Source organism: Ambystoma mexicanum, chromosome 8, assembly GCF_040938575.1.
Source record: "Ambystoma mexicanum isolate Mex_15411 chromosome 8, UKY_AmexF1_1, whole genome shotgun sequence".
NCBI lineage: Eukaryota > Metazoa > Chordata > Amphibia > Caudata > Ambystomatidae > Ambystoma > Ambystoma mexicanum.
In genome coordinates this window covers 1333586405-1333613126 of record NC_090929.1, presented here as the reverse complement: position 1 = coordinate 1333613126, position 26722 = coordinate 1333586405, and the positions used below count along the sequence as shown (strand labels likewise).

The 26722-nt window shown below is 46.2% G+C and overlaps 1 protein-coding gene across 4 annotated transcripts in view; it reads left to right on the top strand.

Moving 5' to 3' along the window:
• Positions 1 to 26722, top strand: part of GLRX3 (glutaredoxin 3) — a 539364-nt gene that overhangs the window by 72019 nt on the left and 440623 nt on the right. For all 4 annotated transcript variants that reach the window (XM_069611446.1, XM_069611443.1, XM_069611445.1 and 1 more), the window contains exon 3: positions 25757 to 25831. In XM_069611446.1, coding sequence (XP_069467547.1) covers positions 25757 to 25831 — 75 coding nt within the window. The remainder of the gene's footprint in view (positions 1 to 25756; positions 25832 to 26722) is intronic.

The window sequence follows — 26722 nt, the reverse complement described above, 5'->3', positions numbered from 1 at the left end:
CTAAAAGCAATGCGAAAACTAACTAAATAAATCGAGGGAAACACACAAACTAATGTTTTTTTTTTTTTTTTACTGTTGAACCACTGAGAAATGACTTTGTCGAATGGGCACATGCATGCCCATGTGCCCGGTAGAAAGACGATCCCACAAATGTTGTACTTGCTCTTCATTCCAGTATAAAAGCGTCTAAAGAGTTACTTACATAATATTTGCCATTTCCATTGTATCTCTGCGTAATGCAGTCCGTAAATCCCACTGTGTTCGTGCCAACGATTTTTCATATACTGAACTAACATGAAACTCGGTCTAGTTTCAGAATTTTCAGCCTTATCGTCTCTTACGTTATTGCCCACCTCCTTCAAATGAAGTCCTTTCGGCATGGTCCCCGGCATGGTCCCTGTCTCTCAAGGTCAAAAAAACAATAGAACCTTATACTGCCAGTGCGATTCGTGGGGCTCTTCAGCCCGCGAGCATAAAATCAAAGCCGCTGATATTCACTCTGCATGAGCGTACATTCTTACTTTGCAACATCCCGTGTAAAGCCATCTGTGAGAACTTGAATTTTCGACTCCCATGTTTGTACTAGGCCTCAATGTGCAAATGCGAACTGGCTTCTCTCCCATCTGCAACGCCTCGCTTGGCGGGTTCTAAGGCCCTCAATTTTGTCCTTGTTGTCCGCGAGCTTTGCAGCCCTAAAGAACCATAACGATAGAGACATTAACTTTTTGGGGGAAGGTCAGGGAAAGTATAAAGTACCCGAGGAGTTGAGTTGAAAGTGAGATTTATTGTTTGTTTGTTATATTATTTGCAATACGCAAGCCTCCCCTCGGTTAACAGTGAGCAGCATTTACATGAGATTGTGAAACTTAGTTACAGCTACAAAAATATATACATACACATATTCACAAGGTCAGCGATATGAGGTGAATAGAGAGAGAAGTCAAAGATGACACCCATGTTGTTCGCCACCCAGGATGGTGAATGGAGGGTTTAGGGTTAGCATACTTTGTATGCACACTGTACAATAACATTATTTTCAAAAAGACAATCAGATTACAATGATTTATTTAAACCGGGATTTGAACTTCTCAACGAGCTCTGCTTTGGGTGGACATGGCACAGTGGCAATGTTTGGTGGCAATACATTAGTGCTCTGCACAGAAACGCTCAAAATTCCATATCTGTGCTTCTTCACTAACAATAAGGCCTTTAACAAAGTCGATTTCCCCATATACTGGTTTTACCCCCCATTTCTTAGTTATTTTTCCAAAGGTCGTAGTGTAGCGAGGCATCCCTACATTTCCCGTAGTCCTAGACTGTTCACAGCCCACATTCTCCTTATGGGCCAAGACCGCTAGTAGAGTCCTATGTTTCATGCCCTGTAAACTGAAATGCAATCGCTTTGGCCTGTACTTTAGGCACATATTGTGGAACACCTCGAATTCTCCTGTGTGACAGAATTCTGTCAGTCCCCTCAAATCTCTTGATAGTTTTATCGAAAACAATCTTCTCAATGGCTTTGTGTGTAGGTGAAGATGCAATCAACCACTTCTTCTTCCGTGCTTCCTCTGTGGACAAAGGGCCATGTTCACATTGGTGGAAATGTTGGTTTTCTGTCCAGCGGTGAATGTTGGTACAGTGGTGCATCAGTGACCGCCATTTTTCAAGTAGGATTTCCACTGACCCTTCATAAGTTTTGGAGCTCCACCAAAGATGGTTGCTGATAGACTGGGACCACTGTGAAATACTTTACTTTCAAAACCTTTTTTTTTCCCCTGCAGCCGAGATTTTCTTATTGATTGATTTAGCAAGATGCCATACGTCAAATTGATGTTTAATATGTGGGAACTGCTCTCTTTCTCTTGGCAATTGAAACGTGTCTGTCCGTGGCTATGAGGTCGATGTGCATTCCCCTTGATTGTAGATATTGCAATGATTTTATAAATCCTAGTTTCTCCATGGCCACTGAGGATTTACATTGGGACACCTGCACGACCACTGAACTCACCATTTTTTTACTACCCATGTCCTGAAAGTGGTAGGTGCAGTACTTGGCAGAAAATCCAGGGCTGTCGCACTGTCCATTGCCGGCTAGCCTGAATCGTTTCCCTTTGAATGTACATGCTAGAGACAATTGTTCAATTTAATTTTCCAAGCATCACTAATGGCCGGAAACAGATCATCATGTTGGTATTTGTATTACTGCGTTTTAGAAATGAAATGGAGTCCCTCAAACTGAAAGAAAGACTCTAACTTTCTAAAACTGGACCCACTAAAAAGCGAGGCAGCTGCACACAGTAGATTGCCTGCTGGCAGCTTCCCCATCATCGGTTGTGCAGACCATGAGAACGCATGATTTAATCTACAGGCGGCTAGTATTTTGACGTTACTGCCTTGTTTTTGAAGAGTCACATGAATCAATGGCCCCCCACATACTTCCGCTCCAACTGAATGCCCACATTTCAGCATACTTATAATATCCATCAAACAACTGTCGAATACTATGTATTTGCCCTCTTTCATTAGACTGTCATCCGGCGTGAAAGTTGTTTCGGACTGTGCCGTTGAGGACATATCAAGAAATTCGAAAGAAATATCGCTGATATCAAGTTCTGATGCGTCGTTGGGTGCTGCTGCTGGTTCATTCTGTCATTTCAACATCTGTTACTTCAGCATTGATGGGAGAACACAACATTGTTGACAGCTTTTTGGGTGGCATTTGTTTGGTGGGTGTAGATTGTGTGAATTGATCTGCGACTACTTCAGAGCTATCTTCAATACATGCAGTATCATCGTTTTTTGCTGGTGCAGTCGAACTGTAGCAATGGTCCAATACAACTTTACTGGATTCTCCGGACACATTCAATTCATGTTCTGGCCATTGGACATGAGCATCCCGAGTCTCAACACGCCGCTTCTGAATTAATAGTTCCTCCATAGTGTAAATGGTCTGGCAAGCAACATCTCTCATTTGCTTCACTGTCTGTGTATGTATAGTTTGTACACCCACGGCTAAATAGAGGACAGATTGGAAAAGTATAGTATATATATATAAAGTATAGTACAATTGACAGGAAAAAAGCATAATATAGTCCCCAACACAAAACAATTCCTAAAATTATGAACTGTTTGTAACTAACCTTATTTTTGTTTTTTCTTTGCAACTTTCTTGACTCGAACTTCAACATCTGCACGCTTTTGCTCCGATTAGTTTCCGCATGTCTTCCCTTCCTCTTGCGCTGCAACGACTATATTTTATGGATCCGCATAGACAGCACGGAATGACGCTCCATCGACTCCCTGAAACATAGTACTTTCATTACCATGTATCACAATATTGAAAACATAAAACACACGTGTGGACGAATCTCAATAGCTAAACACAAATTAAACATTCTGTAGAACAATCAAACCACAAGTATTAAAGCTCTGATGATCTAGTTCGATGGAACTACAGGTATCCATACCTCTGGCTCCGCATGGACTGCCATGAATGGTTGTATTGGAGAAGAGGCATCAGCAACTCCCTGAAACACAGTATTTGCATTAGTATGGTTTTGAATATTGTAAACATAACACACACTTGGGGTCGACGGCACAGGTACATATAAAGAGATAACCACAAATGATGGATTGTCTAAAAGAATCAAGGAATATCTAAATATGATCGGATTTCATCGACTTATTTCTCTGATTTATTTACATCTGCATCATCTAAATGGGATGTTGTTGTAGTGGAAGCTCTGTCGTCTCCCTGAAACACAGTACTTGTGTAAATAGGGAAAAAAGTATAGCAAATGGAATCGCGTTATATGATGACGTTCAATGGAGCTGTCAGTATCCATACCTTGTGCTGCCGAAGAACATGTAGGGATGTTGTAAATGTAGTGCGCACTCCGAAAGCTGTTGCGCCGATTCGTATTCGCAAGGTCCCGCTTTCACTTCCCCTGGAATTACTTGAATGTCAGGCTCCGCATTAAGTGTAGGGGTTGACGCTCCATCAACTGCCTGAAAGATAGTACTTGCATTAGTAAGGATTACAATATTGAAAACGTAAGACACACTTGGGGTCGACCGCACAGGTACATATCAATGGCTAACCACGAATGAAACATTGTGTTGAACAATCAAACGACAAGTATTACAGCTCTGATGATCTAGTTCGATGGAGCTGTCAGTATCCATACCTCGTGCTGCTGAAGAACATCTAGGGTTGTTGCCAATGTGGTGGATGCTTCAGCATCTCCCTGAAAGACAGTACTTGCATTACTATGGATAACACTAATCATAACTGAAAACAAACACCAGTGGACGATAACTAAGGTGTATATCAATTGGAAAGCACTAACCAAACATTCGGTAAAATAATTACACGATACAATAAAAATATTACTTGACATGCATAAAACAAGTCTGTAGCGGAATAGCCAAGTAAGATTACCTGATACGCGCTAGAAGTGGTTGATAACTGCGAGCACGTCACGGATGTAGAATGTTCTTGCTTCAGATTCAAGGGATAGGCAAGCAGTTAAAAAGGTAAATTATTGATTGATAATGAAATGCCAATATTAAAAATTGCCATGTAAGGAGACAGAATACTTGAGAGTAATGCTATTGAAAATGCGCAATATAGCACAGTTCCCTGTGCCCATATAGATTTCGTTTGTGGGTTATGAAATCGAAAAAGAATATATTGATAAATGTCATTATTCAAAAAGCTATACACTCGTATCAATGTCGAAAGTATTACAAGGGAGACAACACCTAAAATATCACTGAATCCATTCAGCTACCTACACACTACCGCAAGGCCTAAAGCTAAATCCGGACACTTGACTCACCAGTGGCGGAATGTGGACGAATAGAGTGGGAATAGCGTTTGCGAGCAATTTTCGTGTCGTTCGCCGTTTATTCTTCTTTGTTACCCAAGATGTTGTGTACATGTTTGTGATGCTGGGAATGCATCTGAGGGACAGGGCCTCTGAATCCTTGTCCTTTTACTGCTTTTTACCGTGTGTTCTGTTATGTTTTCTGCCCCGGAGTCCATGTGGGACTCCTGGCAGTGCAGCTCTCTTTTGGTTTGGTGAACAGACCCATGGGATACCCTTATGGCACCCATGGGTAGGGGTACAACCCTGTGCCCCTAGTGTATGTTTTTGGGCACCTGTGGGTGGCCCCAGAGCAGGGTATGGGCTGGTGGCAGCTCCATGCTGAAATTGACAGGTGCTCCGGGTGTCCTCCATTTTGGGATACCCAGGCCCTGCCATTGGGATCTGTTGATTCCTGATAGGAAACAAGATGGCCCCTGTGGCCTCTTGCTTTCTATTGCCTGTTATCTTGTTTTCCCAAAGTCCTGGGAAGCCCTGTCTCTGTCCCTTCCCCCTGACTGGCTGTTGGGTGGAAGTTCCATATATGGTGTTGTTGTGAAGGCCCAGCTAGACTGACTGGAGCCTTCCCAGTGACTGTATGTTGTGGGTACCTCCTGTGGGTGGGACCTGGGTGAATGGAGTGTGTGACCAATATACACTCCTTGTTGTGGTTGTCTGGTTTCTGGCATGAGAGACAAAGACTGAGACAGCCCTGCCCGAAACTGGCCTGAATGCAGTGTGTAGTGTTGAATGGCTGGGTACTTGTCCCAATCCACATTCCTTGTTGTGAGTGTCTAGGAAGGGAGGAGTGTGGCCTGAATGCACTGTGTGCCTGATTGGCTGACTGACTGCATGAATGCCCTTCTGTATGATTGGCTGCTGAGTGTGTACCCGCAGTGTGGATGAGAGGCAGGATAGTATATCTGGGGACCTCTCACCACTGGTAATGAGTTCAGAAGCAGCCAGGTGTTCAGGAACGTTCAGGAACGTTCAGAAGCATCCTGGAGTGGAGTCTCCACTCTAAGAGTAACTGGAACTGCTGATCCTCGACGTCCAGCTGGAAGAAGAAGACTTGCTGTGGCATTTGCTTCGACCGATCCGAAGGCTGACGAAATCGTCGAAGACTGACCCGAGAGAGGACCTGGTAAGGTGCCCTCTTCCCGTGCTCCGAGGGACCATCGAGCACCGCTCCATCTTCGCCGAAGCGCCCTGGAAGACAGACCCTCGAAAGGCTGTCGACCCGAGACGGGACCGCCGAGGAGATCGAAGTGAAGCACTCGGACATCGACGCCGTCGAAGTCCATTGCCGTCGACCAGGGTTCGCAGGTTTGTGTAACTGCTGGAGGCCGGTCGAAGTTGTGTTGCCCAGCCGTGGGAACCACTTGACGCTGTGCCGCCGACGACCGGAGCCGTCCGCTCCTTTGCCTAAGAACATTCAATCGAAGGACTCTCTCGACCGCATCGTCGACCGCTTATCTTGCCGGAGAAAGTCGAGGTCGACCAACGCGCCGAGGAGAAACCTGCCGGTGGGTTTCCCGCCACCCGAAGACCCCAAAGACTCAAACGACTCGACGCCCTTGCTGGGCCTCCGTCTCCACAATCTTTGCGGTCCAGAACTATTGTCACCGAGGTGCCCCGCACGCCTCTGCCTTGCAGGACGCCGACGCTCTGACGCCGACGAGCACCGCTCGGACGAAGCTGCCGCCTCATCGACGCCGTTCAGCCTTGTTTGTCGACGGACGTTCGACGCCCCGTGCCTCCCGCTTGAATGGGAAGGCATTCAAGAAGGGCCGTCGATTCCCCGTCGCCGAACGCCGAGTTCCTCGACGTTTCTCGACGCCTCTCGACGATCCGTGACTCCCGCTTGAAAGGGAGGTCACTCCATAAACGATATGTCGACGCCTCTTCAAGGAACTCGACTCCACCAGGTACATTGGGGGGGTGAAAACATTATAGGAGGGAATAAGACTTGCAGAGCAATATATGGACTGGGCGTGCGCTACATCTTTGTTTTACAGGTTGCCCAGGTGGGGGGATCTCCACACAGAACGGTGCCTAGTGGTAGGGGCCAGTATTCTGCCTATTGCTCAACCATCTTATTTTCTCTCCTCTCTCTATTGCTGGTTTCTCTCTATTGGTCTGTGTGACATTGTTACAGTATTGTTCATGCACTTTAATGAGATCTAATACAAAGGGTGGTACCACTTTAGAGTTGTATATATTTGCCATTGTTGATTTTTCCGGAGTACAAAGTGAGTTATTATGATGAGTGTACATAACCTTGAACATTGATTATATAAAGACTGTGTTCTAACCAATACAGTGTGTGGACATTCCTTTGTGGGGGCTTGGGGACTACACTGTACTTAAGAACCAGCCTGCATCACCTCCTGAGAAGCTAGGCCTTGATTGCTCGTCCATTGCTACCGTAATAGAGAATCTTGGCTGGGGTCCTCTGTGCCTCTCTTCTACCATATAGAGAGCAGAAGTACAGACACCCCCCACCGGTCTTCTTCACACAAAGTGCCGGCTGCAGATGCGGTATCGATCACCCCTCTTGTCCTGTAAGACTTGTTGGACTCTACTTTCCAGCTCATCCAGTGGATATCCGCAATCTCTGACCCATTCTCTTATTCGATCAACAGTTTTCGGGAATACATGCATTGTAGTGCCTTCAGATTTAGCATGGGTCTTTGAAGGGTAACCGCTAATTCAACAGGCAGGCATTGTTTAAAATTCTGACAAGTAAATATCGACATTATTATACAATCTTGATGAATAAAAATGTGATGCAAAAGTAAATGAACCATACAATGTTCAATGCAAGGTTTGTTTTGGTCGCAGGAACTATACCAGTTCATCATGTGCGGCTTAGCATTTGCATAAATTGCAGAAATTTATAAATGATGTGACTAAACTCTGAACATGTGACTCGTCCCTTGGATGTTCTGTCTTGCAGAGAAGGAAACATGCTTACATTATAGACTGGACCCCCGAAGGATGCAATTCCATGACAATTGACACAGATGATAATAAATAGATATATTGATAGCATAACAATGGAAACTCAAGTCAATATGAATGAGACCAATGAACATAGCACTATTGAGTACTCTACTCGCAAATAGATAGAAATTTAAAAATCAGGGAATATGACTAGGATACGTGGCCTTACCTTGACCAACAAACAGTTGGATTCAGCAAGCAGAGCAGTATGATGCAGGAGAACAGGTAGATGGCCACAGGTAGCACACTGACGAGTTTGCTCCAAGCGTTCACTGAAGTTCACCGATAGCACGACGACGAGCAGATTAGCATACATCTCAGTGGTTCTCAGGTAGCACGTTCAGGAGTTGACTTGCAAAGCACAAAGATGTTCTCATGAGAAATATCAAGTGGTTTATAAAGTATTACAAACAGGGGTGTGTTTGTGAATGAATAAGTGTGTATGTCGTGGTATTATGTGGTTTGCCGGGGGCCGGCCAGCGTGAGGGGGGGTCCTGGCCGGACACGCGGAGTCTGAGGAGGCCATGTGAGCGATGGGCCCTTGGCGTGGGATACCTTTTGAAGTGTACATGCTGTTTGGCACCTTGGCCGTTCGCGCCCCTGACAGCCCCCCATGGCAGCGCGCATCCACTGGCGCGAACCGCCTTTGATAGAGGGGGGTGGGATGGATGGACCTGGGGCGTGCAGATAAGGCACAGGAAGACTGCTGAATGGAGACACTTGATTCAATTAAAAAATCCAAACTGTTGTTAAAATATGTGATGTTTTATTTGTTCTCTTTTTGATGGCACAAAAATACAAAACTTTACACATTGTACAGGTCAGGTTGCAGCACAGCGAGGGAAAATCCCCTGTACTGACCGCTGTCACTCGGGAAAGTTTCTCTTATGGCACGAACGGCACAGGCGGGTATTACTCTTCGAACGCGGTGTCCAAGCCTCCCGTGAAGCCACTATGTAAAGGAACGATGGGCCACCAGCCGGTACCACCTGTGAAAAATAATGATACAAACTGTTTTTAAATGACCATGATAAGTTGATTAAACGTTTGTCAATGACCATTTTTGTAACTAATGGCATTCTGCTCGGACAAATTATCTAGACACTGCACACTATTGAACGACTCATGCGTTACAATGATATGTAGATGTAATTTTGGATATAGGAGACGACCATGAAATAGTAGTGGCATCACAAGCAGATTATAGTTACTCGGATTACGAGGACGAACAGTTGCGCGAAGTTCGTGCAGAAGCACCATCATTATCCTCACCACGGACCGTGTGAGGCAGGCTGCCCTGAAGTCTGGCAGCTCGGTGATGCATTGCGGTCGTTGCTCGCCTTCCGAAATGTAGGCCACGTATCCCGAGTTTTCACAGCAGCAGCAATTCTCCTCCTCGGTTGGCATTAGCTCGCACCGATTGCATGTGCACCAGGTGGAAACACCGTCCATGCGACTAGGTCCAGTGTCTTCATCCGTTGATTCGTCCTGCCAACTGCCGTCTGAAGCTCCGTTGTTTTCGCGTGTTTCCCTTTTCAGTGGTTCCTCCTCGGTATACTCGGGCTCGTACATGTAGGGCATTATTGTAGCCATTGTGTGGTAAACAAACTAAAATCATTTATAGCGATGGTACAGGTGTTCACACGGGCTACAAGCGGCAAAGATAGCTGACCAGAGCACAGAAACAAGTCACAGAATACTTAAAGTAACACAGAGAGAGGAATGGAATCGAACATCTGCTGCTGTCTGTTGTGAAACGGTCTGCTTATACTTATTGAGGAAAGAGGCGTCTTGCCATTTCCATGGCGACACGTCATTAGCTGAAGCGCAGCGATTGTTGACATGAGACGTGCTTTGGCGTTGTGAAATGGGCGGTACGCGTCTGCTGATGACAGGCTCAGAGGCGGGGGATATGATTTAGTGCCGCAAAAGCAGATCAGCCAGGGCGATGGGGCAAGTGATAGGATTATCACAAAATGGCAGCGCCCTGGTGCCTGTTTTCGCGCGCGTTTAATGGACGAAAACTCGGGTAAGGTCCATAGGACATTTTTCTAAAATCGAGCCACTTAGGCTTAAACACATGGCCGACCCGTAGGGACAATAAAAAAAATTAGACTGAACCATTCCTTTAAGTATTTAACAAAGAAACCTTGAGTGTAAGATTTTATTTGAAAACATGTGATTGTAGACCTCTATGTAACATCGTTACAGTGCACATTCCATCTTGAGATAAGCCTGGCAGCTCAGGTCCACTGCCAAAAACTGTTTAGTACAGACTTATACCAAAGGTTGGTTTTGCTTACATCTGTAGTCCTAGTCACCTAGTGTCAAAGAGTTCCTCAAGGGGCGCTTCAGGACTTTTCCACCAGTGAAGGCTCCAGCTCCGGTTTAGGAACTCAATGTAGTACTTACTTATTAAGCTCATGGGAGCTCCTTTTGAACCTATGCATTAAGTCCTGCTCAAGTTCCTCTTGTGGAAGACTGCTTTCTTTGTGACTATTACCTGGGCCAGAAGAGTCCGGGCGTTCCAGGCCCTGCCGTTCTTGCAGCATTGGTTGTCTTTCCTTGCTTCAAAGTTGGTACTGCGTACACACTCCACCTTTATGCCAAAGGTACCGTCTGAATTGCACCTTAACAAATCTTTGGTGTTACCAGTCTTCTTCCCGAATCTGTAGTCGCCAGCAGAGAGGGCTGTGCATCTGCTGGACGTTGCTCATGCCCTGTAGTTATACATGGCACGTACAGAGTTTTCGGAAAACTGCTCAGTTGTTCGTCAACTTTGGACCTGTAAATCACAGAAAAGCCTTATCGAAGGTTTCCATCTCGAGGTGGCTTTTCGGCTGCATCATGCACTGACATTGAATGGTGAGCAGGCTGCTGCCAGTCCGACCGAGAGCCCACTCCACCAAAGTCATTGCAGCAACAACACGTTTCTCTCTGGTGTGCCCCTGCTCGACATTTGCAGGGCTGCTACGTGGCGGTCCACACACACTTTCACGAGGTTCTACTGCGTCAATCGGGATTTCAGTGAGAGTCCAGTGTCGGCCAAGCGGTGCTACGCAAACCAGTTCACTTGAGCCTGTTCCAGAGGAGAGTGTGTTAATGCTTCTGTTGAGCCTTGCCACCGCCCGTGGTTTTGTATATGTACTGCTATGTAATTGTTATTCATGACCCTGTGAATCCATGCCAGACCCCATGATGGAGAACGTTTAAGTTAATTACCTGCAACTATTGTTCTCAAGCATGGGTCTGGCATGGATTCACATGCAAAGCCACCCTCCTTCCCCCTCTGTGGCTCTTCTTGGTTCATACTGCCACTTTATGTGCTTACCAAATTTGAAAATGGCCCCCAGGGGTGGAGCTTGGGGAGAAGACTGCCATTGGATGTGGGCATTATGACCCAGAGGACAGTGATTGACTTAGAGGAGAAATACAGTTTTAATGTGAAAGTGAAACTGTTTTTCTTTTACTGCGGATTCCCAGCCTGACTGGGAATATTCATGAGCATGTGGATCCATGCCAGACCCATGCTGTAAGTAACTTAAACCTTTCTCACAGACTATCAATGCTATAACAAGACACGTTTATGCAATTTAATCCTGTGCAGGCTTGGATTACATAGACAACAAACCTCAGCCAACAAGTGGCAGCATGGACATTGGGGAGTGTGAACTGGAAAATTCTGTGAACTTGCCATTCGTCAAACCCTTTGAGAGAACGGAGTATATTTTGTGATGCCCGAATCTCATTTTACTTGCCTGACATGAATAGGTCACACTTAGTGCCCTTTACCCTAAACTGTGTGTGTTGGATGTGGGTATTTATTCCAGCATGACAAAGTATCTTAATCCTTTTACTAGGTTCCTGTGATTGTCCCCGCAAATTGTTTTTTCGGTCCCGCTTTATTGTGGCTCGTTTCCTCTTATTAAAATCCCTTACTTTTTGTGACTGGACTAAGGGCGTATCTTTTAAACACCCAGTTAGTCCATCTTTTATGTTCATTAGATGTTAATAAGTACTCCACCATTCCTGTGTGGAATTATTTACACATTGAACAGCTGAACTGTAGGCAACTCTTAACACCCCACTAATCGCTTGTTTAACCATTTGCTGATCCGATCGACCACTGCTTTGTGGTGGGGTTCTCTTGCACCTCTTTATTCCCGAATTGTACTTTAGCTCATATGGCTTCAACTTGTTGCATTTGTCTGAATTCGGCAATCATTCTGTTTATGCTACTATTCAAATGTCTCATTGCATGTAATGCAGTCATTTTACAATTCGTGATGTCAAATTAAGGGTTTTCTTCTCAATCCATATTTTGTCACAGTAATGAAGTTTGCCTCCATAATCAATATGTTTACTGTATTCTGGCTTTTGCAAGTAATCCTACCAAAGAGCTAAAGACTTGCATTACTGCAATGCTCCTTCACAATCACATCAGGTTTTTATACAGTAAGCTCCTTTATCAGGGCTTCTATTCTCTCAAAGTGACAGGGAGGAAGTGTACATGCATCTTAAAGCCATTCAAGCTTCACAAAATGCACCAGTTTAAACGTTGTTCCAAAGCAAATAATCTGTTCCATATTAGGTACTTTACTGTGCAAAGTTCAGACACTGTCCTTGTCAGACATCTCACCCACCAAGTGTTTCACTGGTGGTGTGCTCTGTCTGGTTCTCATGCAGTGTGTGTTGTGTGATTCTAATCTTACTCATATTTGTTGCTATCCTGATATATTGTTTGAAAGACATACGCATGATGTAATAAATGACACAAGTAGTAATGCAATTTGTGCGCGTCTCTTAGCGCCAGAATTTGTCGAGATCAATGTCCACTAACGCGGTCTCGAATCATTCAAAATTCCCACCATATGTGGAAATCGGTCCCTCTGGCCAGTAGGCACCTCCAAGAAAACAGCACTTGCGATCAGGGTCTTCTATTTAATCAAACAGATGTGAGGCACCAGTGAAAATCAAATCAACTTTATATATGATTTCTTCAATTTCTGTTGTGTGGAAACTTAAGATTTTACTGCTCCATCCCAAATAATGTCCCATGAGGATCCAGCTATGGGGGCCTTTAGGCCAGCTTTTTACTGAACACTTTTTTTCTGATGGCCTCTCAAGGTCCATCATCTTGTATAGGGTGAAATAAAGACCAAGATTTGGACGATTATCAGAACAGCCAAAACACATCTTCAGGAGTACCTGGGGTCTAAGAAAAAAAGTCTCTTGAGTGGACGGTCACATTTGCACTGTGGGTGAAGGGATCAAATCTCTTGTACACCTCCAATGCGAGGTTCAGGAACTAAAGCAGGGTTTGAAATAGCTGGGAGCCATTTAGCACCTGCTTCTAGCCTAGTAGTGCCTGGCTTTCTTGACACCAACAGCTATCATGAGCTACCTTTAGCTCCCCAGGCCAACTGTTATCGGCATAGCTATGTGACATTAACTTGGTATATTTGGGAATGTTAAGAAAGAAGCATTGGAACACATCTAGAGCACATTTACAGCACAATAGATGATAAACAATGGAAAAAATGCTTACATTTGCGTCTTGTAGGACACTTAGATTTGCAGCACTCCATGTACTATCTTCTGGTACCCCCACGGTAGCTCCTCTTTACCTGGTGATGACTGATGCCCAAGAGCTGGTTTTAGCTTCTGCTCATCAAATCTCAATTTCGAACTCTGTAAAGGTGGTACCAACAGACCTTTAAGCTGCAGTAAAAGCGATAATGCATACTTTTTGGGAATTAAAAATTAAAACAAAAGTTCATGCCCTGTAGTTTTTATGAAGGATCCCACCATTACCTGAAATCAACTGTCTGCTGGAATCACAAATGTAGAGGATAATACTGGCGACTCCTGTGGAGGGAGATCTTCCATGTCTCTTCATGATCTTTATTCTGTGACCCATGTGAACACGGAAACGGTACTACTTTCCATCTGGGATGACCTAAAAACTAACGCAGACTCAGACACAACCTCAGCCCTTATTCTACTCAACCTCTCCGCAGCCTTTGACACAGTTAGCCTTGACACCCTGACCAAAAGACTAGAAGACACAGGCATAACAGACACAGCACTACTCTGGACTAAATCATTCCTAGCAGACAGAACAGAAACCGTATGGATTAAACCCTTCAAATCCACTCCACGAGTTAACGATTGTGAAATACCAAAAGGATCCTCACTATCGCCACTATATTTCAACATCTACCAGACTCCGGTCATCAGAATCTTCAAATAATACAACATTACTTGCTACAACTACGCCAATGACACTCAAATCATCTACAAAATCAAAGACAACGAAGCGGATCACTCAACTCTAGCCGACTGTCTGAGAGAAGACTTCAACTGGATGAATACCAACGACCTGAAAATCAACCCAGGAAAAACCGAAATCATGATCATATCCAAAGACCAAAGGAACGAAACCCCCATTACATGGCCAAAGGAAATGGGAACCACACCAACACCATCTAAGGTAGTAAAGAATCTAGGAGTTCTGATGGACAACACCCTAACCCTAGAACTACAAATAAACGCAACAGTGAAGAAATGTTTCTTCCTCCTCCACACAGCAAGAAGAATCCTACCTTTCCTCTCCTTCACGCACAAAACACTCCCTATCGTCGCCCTTATGTCAAGAATCGACTATGCAAACAGCTTTTACCTCGGAGTACTTGAATACCTCCTGAAGAAACTTCAACGAATCCAAAATGCGGCAGCCAGACTACTCCTCAAACTATCCAGAAGAGACCACATCAATCCTGCCCTAAAAACACTACACTGGCTCCCAGTAAAACATTGCATCACCTTCAAAACCATGTGCATAACGCACAGGGCAATCGGAGGACAAGGAGCAGAATTCCTTCAAAAGAAAATAAGTCTACAAACCAAAGAGACCCCTCCGATCCAGCAACGAAATCCGCCTAGAACTAAAACCATACCTTAAGAAAAAACTTGGCGGTACCTCCTTCTACCACTTAGCCGCAAAAACCTGGAACAACATCCCAAAAGAGATAAGAAAAGCAGAAGATCACCACAAATTCAGGAAATTACTAAAAACCTGGCTCTTCATGACCACAGACCCAAACTGAAATCCGAAACAGAGAAAAAGGATGACTAAACTGATAAGGACATGAACAGCCCCAGAACCGACGGGGAAGCTCCCGCTGTACTGGGATGGATGACACCAGATAGGCAGGTGACAGCCATGGAGACGGAGTCAACCATCCCAGACAATCACACCAATCACCTCACCCCCCTCCCCACACCCCCCCAGTTGCCTCCAGGTACCAAATGTCAATTGAATTGTCAAGATGCTGACAATCACCACACTAGCTGAGTGGTGGACATTGGCAGGCGCTCTGGCCACAGGAGTAGGAAGTGAGGACCAGTGGGGTTGGGAGGGAGGTTGGTTGAGGTGGGGGACAGATGTGAAAGGGACATTGAATGCAAGATGGGCCCAGATCAGATCAGTGGCGCATCAGGAGAGACTACACAAGCCCAGCATCTCAATTCAGGATAAGGGATGCCAACTAACCAATTCCACTAACAATTTCCCCCTCTGCACACCCCTCTCAAACACCAAACAGAACCACAAATCTACAGCACAACAAACCACACAAACTTCACTACATTGCAACAACACAACAAAAAAACACACATACTTCCACAACAGTACACGATGACTACCGGCCGCAAACACCCCAGGCCCAGCCAACGGACCCACCGGGCTGAGGCCGCCAACAGCACATCACTGCTCTCTTGCACTTTTCCTACTTTCTCCCACTAACTCGCCCTCCCTCCCTTTTTCAGAGCCGCCAGGGGACAACTCTGGCGGTGATAGTGCGCGGTACAAATGTCCTTCAACATTAACCCATACAAGAGGCATTTTACAGGTGGCAAAGAATGGAAACCCGTTCACAAAACAAGGTAATAAGATGCATCTTTTTCCAAAGGTGCCATGGAGACGAGTATGCTATCTTAGGTGATACAGCCTGATCTTAAAAAGAGAAATTAGATATGGTTTGCTGGCTCCAGCGTGCATGTTAGTAAAAGAAGATAGCACTCCAATTCCCCAATCTGAATGCTTTAAGTTTGTTTCTAAAACGGGAGGCAATGGACGCTTCTACTTTGTGGGACAAAGATGCAACCGAAAAGTAGGTTTAGAAGCTAATGTTTCTTTTAAAGTATAAGTGATAAGTCATGGTCACCATGCATATGTCAGCCAAATCTGGACAGGGAAATCATGCTGATGGTCCCTTTCTAGACCTTTGTCTAATTTTCTGCATCACTTCTCAGCAGACACTCTTCGGGAAGGTTCTTCATGACCCTCCATTTGTACTTCTGAGAAATATATCTTTTTTTTTTCTTAAATTTGATTAATTTATTCAAACCAAACAACAATACAAGCCAAACACGCAGTGCATATATCAACAGTTCAATTGTTCATTGCTTAATTCCGGTCACTGCTCCCCTCATCCCACCCCCCCTTACGAGCCTATTTATTCCACACCCTCTGTATCTGCCTCACGTGGTGGGGTCTCGCTTTCCGTGGATTCTGTCAGATCTTGTGGTGTTCCAAACAATTACGCTATTAATGATTTCCATGCCTTCAGGGTTCCCGCCTCCTCCTCTGCCCCTACATTGCTTGCCTCTTGCCACACCATGGTTTCTGCCTCTGCCCATTTCTGCAACTCTTTCCACCACACCTCCACCTGTGGCCTGTGACATGTCTTCCATCCCATGGCAATCCTTCTTTTTGTGAGCACATATGCTAGATCTTTCAATTTACTAACATGCTTAAGTTTCTGCGACCTGAGGAACCCCCCAGCAAGCAGGCCCAGGCTGTATCTATGATGATCGTGATCCCCTTTTCCGCTAGTTTCTGTGCTACTTCGCCCCAGAAACGTTCAATCACTGGGCATGACCGAAACATGTGTACCATGTCAGCCTTTTCTTCGTCGCATTTGGGACATGCCTGTCGTCCAGCATTTTCAAACCTAGATATCCTATGAGGTGTCATATGCCCTGTGCTAATATACAGTTGTAACTGTTTTAGGCTTGCATTCCTTGACACCTTCTTGTGGTATCCCAGGGCACGTTCACACATCCCATCCTCTATCGGGGCTCCTACTTCCGCTTCCCAGTCTAGTCTCAATTGTGTTAATTCCTTCCCGACCTTCGACATTATCATCTTGTACAGTATAGAGATCTCATGCCCCCCCCTCCGTTATATCATATATTGTGTCTATGATAGCATCTGGTTCTTATTCCAGTACTGTTTCGGGCCTTGTTTTCCTAATTCTCTGCACCATTCTGTGATATGTGATATACTGGCCCGTGTGTAACCCCGTTTCCTCCCCCAGCATTTTAAAATCTATAATAGTCCCCTCTCGCCAGATATCTCCCATCGTTACCAACCCCACCGATTCCCAATAGTTCCTAATCATCGTCCTTAGCTGCTTATCTCCCCCTGCCGGTGTAACTAACGGTACCTGCGGGGAGCATGGGAATGGGTTCTCCATCATCCGGCATGCCCGGCGGCACATCCTCCACCCAAGCATCATCATCTTAGGGCGCTCTTCCATTTCTGTCTTGGTTAGCCAGATCATCTCTCTTAAATAAAATGGGGCACAATTGTGTCCAAACAGCCTAGATTCGGGGGTTCACTTCATCTGAGAGCCATTTGGCTGGCTCGCTACATAATAAACCTCATAATTAGGCAGTTTTATCTCCCCGTTTTCATAAAAGTTCTGCAGCTTCCATAGCGCCACCCTATTCTGGGTACCATGCCACAGGAAATCCCTACACATGCTGTTTAGTTTAGTGAAAAACTTCTTGGGTATCAGGTATGGTATATTCCCAAAATAATGCAGGAGCATAGGTATGACCACCATCTTCAGCATTGCCCCTCGTCCCATCATTGCTAGGGGCAATTTCATCTAGAATTTCATACACTTCTCGATTTTCACAATGGCTACCTCAGTATTGTGCCTATGTTCCTCTTCAACCGTATGGTACACGTCTATCCCAAGGTACCGAAAAGTACTAACCACCCATGGTATTTGTAACACCGGTAACCATCCCACAGGGGTTCCTTTATAACTGCCTAACGGGAAAATACTAGATTTTTGAGGATTCACTGCTATCCCGGACAGCCCCGCATATCTTTCCGTCACCTCCAGGATGTACTGGAGATTTTCCTCCGGGTGCCTCAAGTACAGCAACAAGTCATCCGCATATAAGGAGATCAAGTGTTGTTCTCCTCCCACCTCGATACCCATAGTATCGTATTGCTGTCTAAGGTATATTGCTAGGGGCTCCTGGGCTAGTATATAAAGCATTGGGGACTATGGGCACCCCTGTCTGGGGCCTCTACTGAGTTGCCATCTTTTGGAGATCACTGATCCTGTTCTAACTCTAGCCAGTGGTTCACTATATAGCATCTTCGCCCACCTTATGTATCCAGGCCCCATTCCGTAGCCCGCCAGGGCCGCCAGCAGCTATGGCCACTTGACCAAATCGAAATCCTTTACCGCGTCCAAGGACACAATCGCCATTTCACCCTCGTGCTTACTTCCCCATTCGACAACCCATTGGAGTCGTCTATGATTGAGTTATCTTGGGGAGAGGGGCAGAGACCAATTGGCTATGAGTAATTCGTGATCAGACCATGTGATGGCTTCTACCTTTGATTGTTCCACCACCCCGTACCCTTCTTCGGAGATCAACAAAAGGTCACAATTCTGGTGTAGGTGCAGTGCGGAGGCGAGAAAAAGGTGCATCCGCCTTGGCCTGGGTGTGTTTTACGCCACACATCCACCCAGTAGTGTTCCCTCAGAAGGGTCTGAAGGGCCAAGTTATCTTTAGAAATCCCCTTGGGTGCCCCCCCTTCGCAGACCACCAATCTAGACGGGGAACCGATATCGGGTTGAAATCCCACCCCACCCCCCTAGTATCATGGCACCCTCTGCCCATTCGTCCATGAGATTAAAGATCTGGGTAAGGAAGCATATTTGTCCCTAAGCCCCTCTTGGTTTCTACTCCCATGAGGTGAAACGTCCTGCCAAGGAGAATACCCACCCCTTCCTTCTTTGAGCTCCTGTGGGAGGCCCAGTAGTTACTACCAATCTCTTTCCCCTTTATTTTCGACTCTTTTCCTTGCCTGTAGTGTGTTTTCCTGTAGGAAAAGGACTGTTGGGCATTGTTTGCGGAACAAATTACTCGTAAAGGGCCTTTTGTTCTGGGAGTTGAGGCCCTTGACGTTCAGCGTGTCTATCTTTCCTTCAATCATTGTCATCTTTCATCTTGTGCTCCGTACACCCCTCTAAGTGTCCGCTGCCTAGAACCCGTTGCGAAATTGATGTCCATAACTCGAGCTGGAATTCCCCCTTCCCCTTAACCCCATCAAGAACTCCACCCCACCTCCGCCCCCTTCCCTCCCCTTTACCCGTCTTGTGGGGCGTTCACCTCTTGCTCCCCAGAAGGGGCTTTAGCTAGCAATCAACCGCCAGGGTCGCTACCCCAACCCCGGGAAAAGGAATTTTCAGTATGACACCTCGTGTCATGCCATTCTCCATTACGTGCCAGCCCATTGGTGTTGGTAGTGGGGGATCTGGTGGTGGTGCCCCCTCCCTTATTAACCCTCCGACCTTGACATGTGATCGACAACTCTCATCCCTCTTGGAGCATGTCACAGTGCAGGGTCGCGTGCCGCCAACAGATCTCTGAGGAGAATCGCAAAGTGTCACACCATGGAACCATAGAACAGCCTCAAAAATGGGCAACATTTCAACTCTGACCTGAGTCATTTGAACAGCAAACTCCCCGTAAACCATGGGAAAAACATGTTGCGCCCAGCGAGGTCTTCGAGGTTACAAAAAAGTGTGGAAGGACCTGAATCGGGCATTGATACGGCGATTAAGCCTCGAGTGCCGCGTGCGCGCACTCATGTGGGGTCCCCCCGCTCCATAGAGGGGTGTCCGGTCTTCCGAAATTTGCGTGAGCCCTTGACTTTCAGCTTCCCTTGAGAGAGGTCGGGGCCCCGAGGGGCACGGCCGCGATATCTGTGGGTTCCACTCTGGTCACCAGATGATCCCGCTTGGTCGCCTGTAAGGTCATCCGTGGCCCTCTGAATGTCTGTTTCCGTAACTAGTTGGTATCTCTGGCCCTGTCATTCGAACGCGAGGTGGAGTGGGTGACCCCAGCGATATCGTACTACCTTTTCCTGCAACCATCCGGTGATCGAACCGCATTTCTTTCTCATCTGGAGCGTGAGGGCGGAGAGGTCTTGGTATATTGTCACTCTGGAATTGCCGTGCTGAATGTCACGCAAAGTTCTCACCCTCTCCAGCACCCTAGCCTTGTCTCTGTAATAGTGAAACCTTGCCAGGCCCGAACGTGGGCCCCTGCCTCCGTCGCCAGCCCGGTGGACTCTGTCGAGGAGAAGAGTTTCACCCGAGTCGGATCCCAGGACAATTTGGATGATGTCTTGGATTTTACTTTACAGTCCCACCGGGGTCTCACCTTCGGTCTCCTCGAGGCCGAAAACTCAAGTTATTCCTCCTCTCCCGGTTTTCCATATCATCAACCTTGAGCCGGAGGTCTTCCTTGCGGCGTTGCAGTTCATTGAATTTGGTATCCATTTGCTTTTCAAGGAGATCTGTTGATACTTGGTTATTCTCGACCCCCTCAATTCGGTCCTCTAATGTGGAAACCTTGGCCGTGAGATCAGCCAATTTGGCCCCCATGTCTGTCCTCATGCCTCTGATCTCCTCGAGGATCATTTGAATGTTACACTGCATGGCGATCATATCTGGGGGTTGTGCGGTGGTGGGGCCGGTTTCCATCGTGCGGTGTCCTGGGGTAAACTGGTATTTCGCAAGAGTTTCTCTCCAACTCGTGGGGTGTCGTTCGCCTTGGGATGCTGGGTCCTCTTGGGATGTCTTCTGGGAGTCCCGTCGTTTTAGCTCGAGTCCTTATGGTTATCGTCCAGGCGGTGGAGCTGTGTGCCAGTGATTGGGCTTCGGTCTGTGCTGGTCCACCGTAGGTTTGCAAGGGACGCAGCCTTCCTCGGTCCGGCCTTACGTCGCTGAGATTCACTGATCCACAATGGTGGACCTCCCAGAGTGTCTGGGCGGGCCTTGGCAGGTGGCTGGAGGTGCAAAGCTGGAGGTTTCACCATCCGGGGTGAGTCCGGCCTGAAGGGCTTCATTGTGTCTCCTAGATGTGGCAGGCCCCCTGCGCTGGAGTAGTGACCACAGGAGAGTATTGATTCTCAAGGAGCCCCCTGGGAGGGGGGGTGACGCTGTTCTTCACCTGGAGCAGCTACCATTGGATGGTTCTGTGAGGTAGCACCTGCGGCGCGGGTTAGAGTGCAGCTGGTAAGCAGGGGTCCCAATATGGCTCTGCAGCGGGATGCCATTCAATGGAGCTTGTCTAATCAGAGGGTCAGGCTGAGAGGTGGGGGGGGCAGGCGCACTCCCGCAACGGCCTGAACCTGCCCCCGGTGTTTGCGTGGGCTCCTCTGCCCGTCGTTACTGTCCCCAGGGAGTCGCGTGGGGCGGGCCCTGCTGTGGCAGTGACTGCGGAACCTTGCGGGGGTGAGGGCCGCCGAGGCGGGCCTGTGCTGTCTCTGTGGCGGAGGTGTTGTGCAGATGGGCGGGTCACAGTGGTGAGGCCGGGCGCGCTCCCGCGTCGGCCTGGGCCGAAACGTGCTGATGGTACCTGGGGTGATGGGGGGGGGGGGGGGGGAGCACCGCTCCTCGGGTACTCCGTGTGGGAGGGCACCGCCGCACACGCCGTTCCTCTGCAGCCAGCTGCCGTGTGCCGCCCCTCTCCTGGAGTGGGGGGGTGGGCTGCTGGAGAGCGGAGAAGATCTTTGAGGGGTCCACACCGCCCAGTGATGTTGTGCCTGGCAGTATTTGGTCCGCTGGCGAGCGCGGGCAGAAGGGCCGGCTCCTCCTCCCTTGGCGGGGCAGGTCCGCACATGGCTCTCGTCCCGGGGCCTCCAAGAGAGCGCTTGGGGGAGGGCCGCGGTCAGCTGGCAGGAGAACGGAGGCACCTCCGGATTCCGGGCAAACTCCCTCTTGTTCCTCGGCGGCTCCCATTCTCGGATTGTGCTGGGAATCGGGGCAGGTAAAGCGTTAGGGCATGTCTTGTGGCTTATTTCCCGGGGCCATGTGGGGAGCTCGAATTTCAGGCAGCCATCTTGCCTGGGCCCCCTAGTGGCCTCCATCCTTCCCTTCTTTCTTCCATTGGTGCTTCCCCACTGGTCCACCTGGCCAATTGGTCCCTGCCTTCCCTGCCGGAAGGAGCCAGAATTAGGCAAATACATAAAAATGTGATTAAGCCCCACCACTTTCCCTCACGTTGGTCTGCTGGTCTTTGACAATGATGGCCCGCTGTGTAAAACCTGCTGCGTTTATTTCTTACTTTTCATTCAGCAAAGCCTACTTTATGTGGCAGGCTTTCTTTTGGCATCATATTAAGTGGTAGCATGAGCTGCTATGTCAGGGCTGCATCTTACACATTTTGTTATCATTTTCTCTTGGGCTCATTAACCCAGTGCAAATTCTAAGGCATGTAGACGCCATTCACAGACCCATTCAATCTGGTTTGTAGCGGTAACCTTCACTCCTTTAGCCAGCTGTTAGCCATTTCCTTTTTATATGGCAATATTGTGCCCCACTCTCATATGCCGAATGTCTGGTTGTTGGACTGTGTATTGGTTTGATATAAGGGCTTTCTGCTGGATCATCAACAGGACACAACATGCTGTACCCCCTGAATATAAACTAAGGCAACCAAACCCCTAGAGTTCCCTCAAATCTGCCATTATAAGAGGAATAGAATGACGATCAGTATGCCATTAGGGTTTGTTAGAAGGAATATTCACTAACTGGATAAGACTCCAAATCCTTACTTGGTAGTAAAGCATTCCTACCGGGCACTAAAATGTGTAAACACAAAATCGATGGCTAACTGCAGGATTCGGTTACTTATACATTCCTAGATTGAAAACGTCCTGCTGCAATGCAGAAATAGACTTTAATTGCGAACTCCCCATTTGGTTTCCTCCCTTTGCCTGTCAGACTCCTCCACTTCCACCCCTCGTTAACCATCCCGCCCACAATAAAAAAAGATCCAGATTGCGCTTGGTTTACATTGAAGCTCACCTTTTCCCACTGTTAAGGGCACCTTTAGTACTTCAGAGATGGGTGAAAGACTATTATATGTAGGTCCCCGTATGACCATTTTGTAGTACCCTGGTGGAGTAGAGCGTTTTTTCACAAGTAGACTAACTTCAGTCGAATGCACATCACCGGTAATGCATTGGATGTGAAAGCTAATTGTCTGAAGAGAATATTGTGACTGGATAAAGTTATGCAATTGTTATATACTAACCAGGGCATGAGAAGGCTACTATAACAAGGCTTTACCTCGCTCTTTTGGGCACCGTTGTGGGAAAAGTGTTGTCAAAGTGGAAATCCTCTGGAACGATCATGTAAGTGATTACGAAGCACTTCTATCAAATGTTTTAGTTGGGTCCTATTCAATGCAACCCAAGTATGCTGATGGTCTATCCCGGAGTGTGGCGCAGGCTAAGGGTTTCAGCTGTAGGCAGGTAAGGTGTGAAGGTTAGGTTGTTAAAGATCAGCCATAGTCCCCAGTGGTAAAGATGTTATTTTAAAGGTTCTCATACCACGCATTGTTGCTACCTGCATGGTTTCTTGATGCTCTGGCGGATCTGTAATGCAAGGGGTGGAGGGGGGCTAAGTTAATAGGACCGAGTGGGAGAGAAGAGCAAGAGAGCTGTGACGTGCTGTTGGCAGCTTACACCATTCGCTGAGTGTAAGTGTTTTTTGATTGGTAGCCGCCATGTGCTGTTGGGCTAGGCTGTGTGGTTTGTTTCATTGTTGTGGTGTAGTGAAGTGTGTGTGTGTTTTGTTGTTCTGTAGAAGTATGGTTGTGCTTAGTTCAGAGTTTGAGAGGTCTATGCAGAAGGATGAGTTTTAAAAAAAAATGTTTTTATTTATATAATGTAGTTAGTGGCAGTACACTATTCTGCCCCCATCTGTTTTGATTGTCTGTGGCACATATCCCTTCCTCTGTAGTACATTATGGTGTGCTAGAATGATCACTCCTAGGTTGTCTGCAGAAGTGTGGGTCCTCAACGGGCCATTCAGTGGCAGCACCCTTTCTACCCACATTGTTAAGACCAATTGCCGCCCATATCCCCTCCCAGCGCACCCCAGTCTACAGCAACCACCACCCCCCACAGGCTCCACCAGGGGGGCATGTGCTCCCTGTGGTCCATCGGTTCCGAGATCGGGACATCTCTCTCTCCCTTTTTATCTAAAGCCCTCTCTCTATCTGTGGTCCAATTAAGTCAGTCCCATCTCCCCCCCCCCCCCACCCCCGGTTCCCATATCATTTCATGGTGCATGGGGGCTGTTTATTCGTTTTCGTCCCATTCTGAATTGAAGAGCCAGGTTTTTAGGAGTTTTCTGAATTTTAGATGGTCCATCATAGTTCTTATTTCTCTGGGGCGGAAGTTGCTACGTTTTATGGCTAAGCAAGAGTATGCTGATACGTGATTTTTTTTCTTGTGTATGGTTTAGTTTCTAGGCGGATGTCATTGCTGGATCAGTGTTCTAGTCACTTGGTAGATGGTGATTTTCTTTTGTATGAATTCCGCTCCTAGGCTCTGTGTATGACGCACATTGTGTTGAAGGTGATTCGTTTTTTGACCGGGAACCAATGTGGCATCTATAATGGTCTATAATGCAGACAAAACCATTGAGGCAATGCAGCGGAAACTTGTAGCATGGGTATGTACTAGCGATTCTTGACCCTCGCCAGTTCGTCCTGGGGCTTTTATCACCAGCTTATTTTCTGTGCCAAAATGAAATCGAAGGAAACAACCTGGTGACTGGTTTTTCATGGCGTTTGGGAGTAGTGCCTGGATGGTATGGAAATTATTCATCAAAGCATGTCATCTCTTGGAAATACTGATGCTGATTGCATGCAAGTTAGTACTGTTTTCTTCCTGATCAAAGTGACCATCACTTATATACATTCTGTATATAGCTATAATTCCCAAGGCATTACTAATCAAATTATAGAACAGTACGACACTCAATAAATAAAGCAAAGAAATAACGTAGGATTTTTTCAATGCCTTATTAGAAAGTGTTTTTTAATTACATAGTCGGTAGATTATAAAACACCTACATATACACCATCTATCCTTGAAACCCTCCCTCTCCCTGCCACTCGCCTAACAAGCTTATGTTTCTATTTGTGATCTAACAACCCATGAAAGGGTTAAAAGTAAAATTTAGCAGACATCAATAGTATATTGGAGAAATACTCCTTTTTTGCTCCATAATTTGCAGAAGGCTGCAAATGTCACTCATGATGTACTGCCTCTTGAAATTAGTCAATAGAGCAAACGGCAAGAATTGCTGTGGGCAGAAAATAAGCACTGTAATCATGACATAACTGGGGTCAGTGATTTATGGATTTCAATATAGTTGTAGCTGCATATGATTGAAAATTTACTAGGTCACTAGTGCACCAAAAATTTTATTCGCAGCCTCCAGGCATTTTTTGAAATGTGCAACAAAATAAAAACCTCTGAACCCGTTTTGACTCTGTGCAGTCTCCTTGGCTGACATGCCAGCCGAGCGAGTCTAATTTAAATGCAAATGTCTGGCAAACTTTTGCATTGAAGTCCATTTAAACATACAGACTGTCTGCATTTGTGTCAGCTGGGAACGTTATAAGCAGTACTGACGTGTATAATACAAATGGGTTCGAATGGCACCTGAAATTTGTTTTTTTTCTGTTTATTTCTTAAGCTGGAAGCTGAGGCTGTTCCTGAAATATCCGAGAAATATGATATTAGTTCAGTTCCAACATTTCTGTTTTTCAAGGTAAGAGGAACAATCCTTATGTAAATGTTTTATACTGTTCTGGTGGAGGAAATTGCATGGTATTTTGACTGCCTTTTTAGACTGTTTTAAAGCATCCAGGCTTTTCCTTTGTCCCTCGGCTACTTTTGTTCATGTGTTACTAGGAAGTGAACAATTTTCTTTCGTTTGTCTTGGCAGCATCCATTTCACTTTTAAGTAATCAAACCTTTCTAGCTCAGATGGTCAGACCATAGATGGGATTTCTTTGATTTGTGAGAACTAAAGAGTAGGCAAACTGAGTGGCTCTATTTATCTACCAAAGAGAGGATGCCCTTTTTTCTCCCCCTATATATAGCTATATAAAGAAATGTGAGATGGATGGAGCTATCCAGGATTTTGTTGTGTGGTTGTTCAGAAATCCATTAAGGACAATAACTGCAGCTTTTTTTATTCTGCATCAACTCTTGAGATTCCACTGTTACAGAAATATTCGGGAAAATACCATTGTTATATAAAACTTTCTTTGGGATCGTTTATTCCAAAGTAAGTGGCAATAAAGCCAAACATTTTAATTACTGGAAGTGGTTTTGACTAGTCTAAAGGGATTTTAGAAGCATTTCTCAACTTTGAAAATTAAAAGGTCAGTTGTAGGATGAATTGTTAGACCTGTTAATCTATGACTTTAGGTGTACATTTCCAGGTAAAGCGTACAGTTCCATATTGTTAAATAACTCTGCCATGTCATCACATATGCAAACATTGTAAATTCGTCTCTTGGAAGTTCAAGATCCCTATGCTTTCTTAAGCATTAAAGTCGCATTCTTTTGCCAGTTCCGTTATGTTGTAGGAAGCAACTTGTTCTATTTTTATTTAAATTACCTCCCTTGCAAAGTGTGATTGTGTCAAATCGGC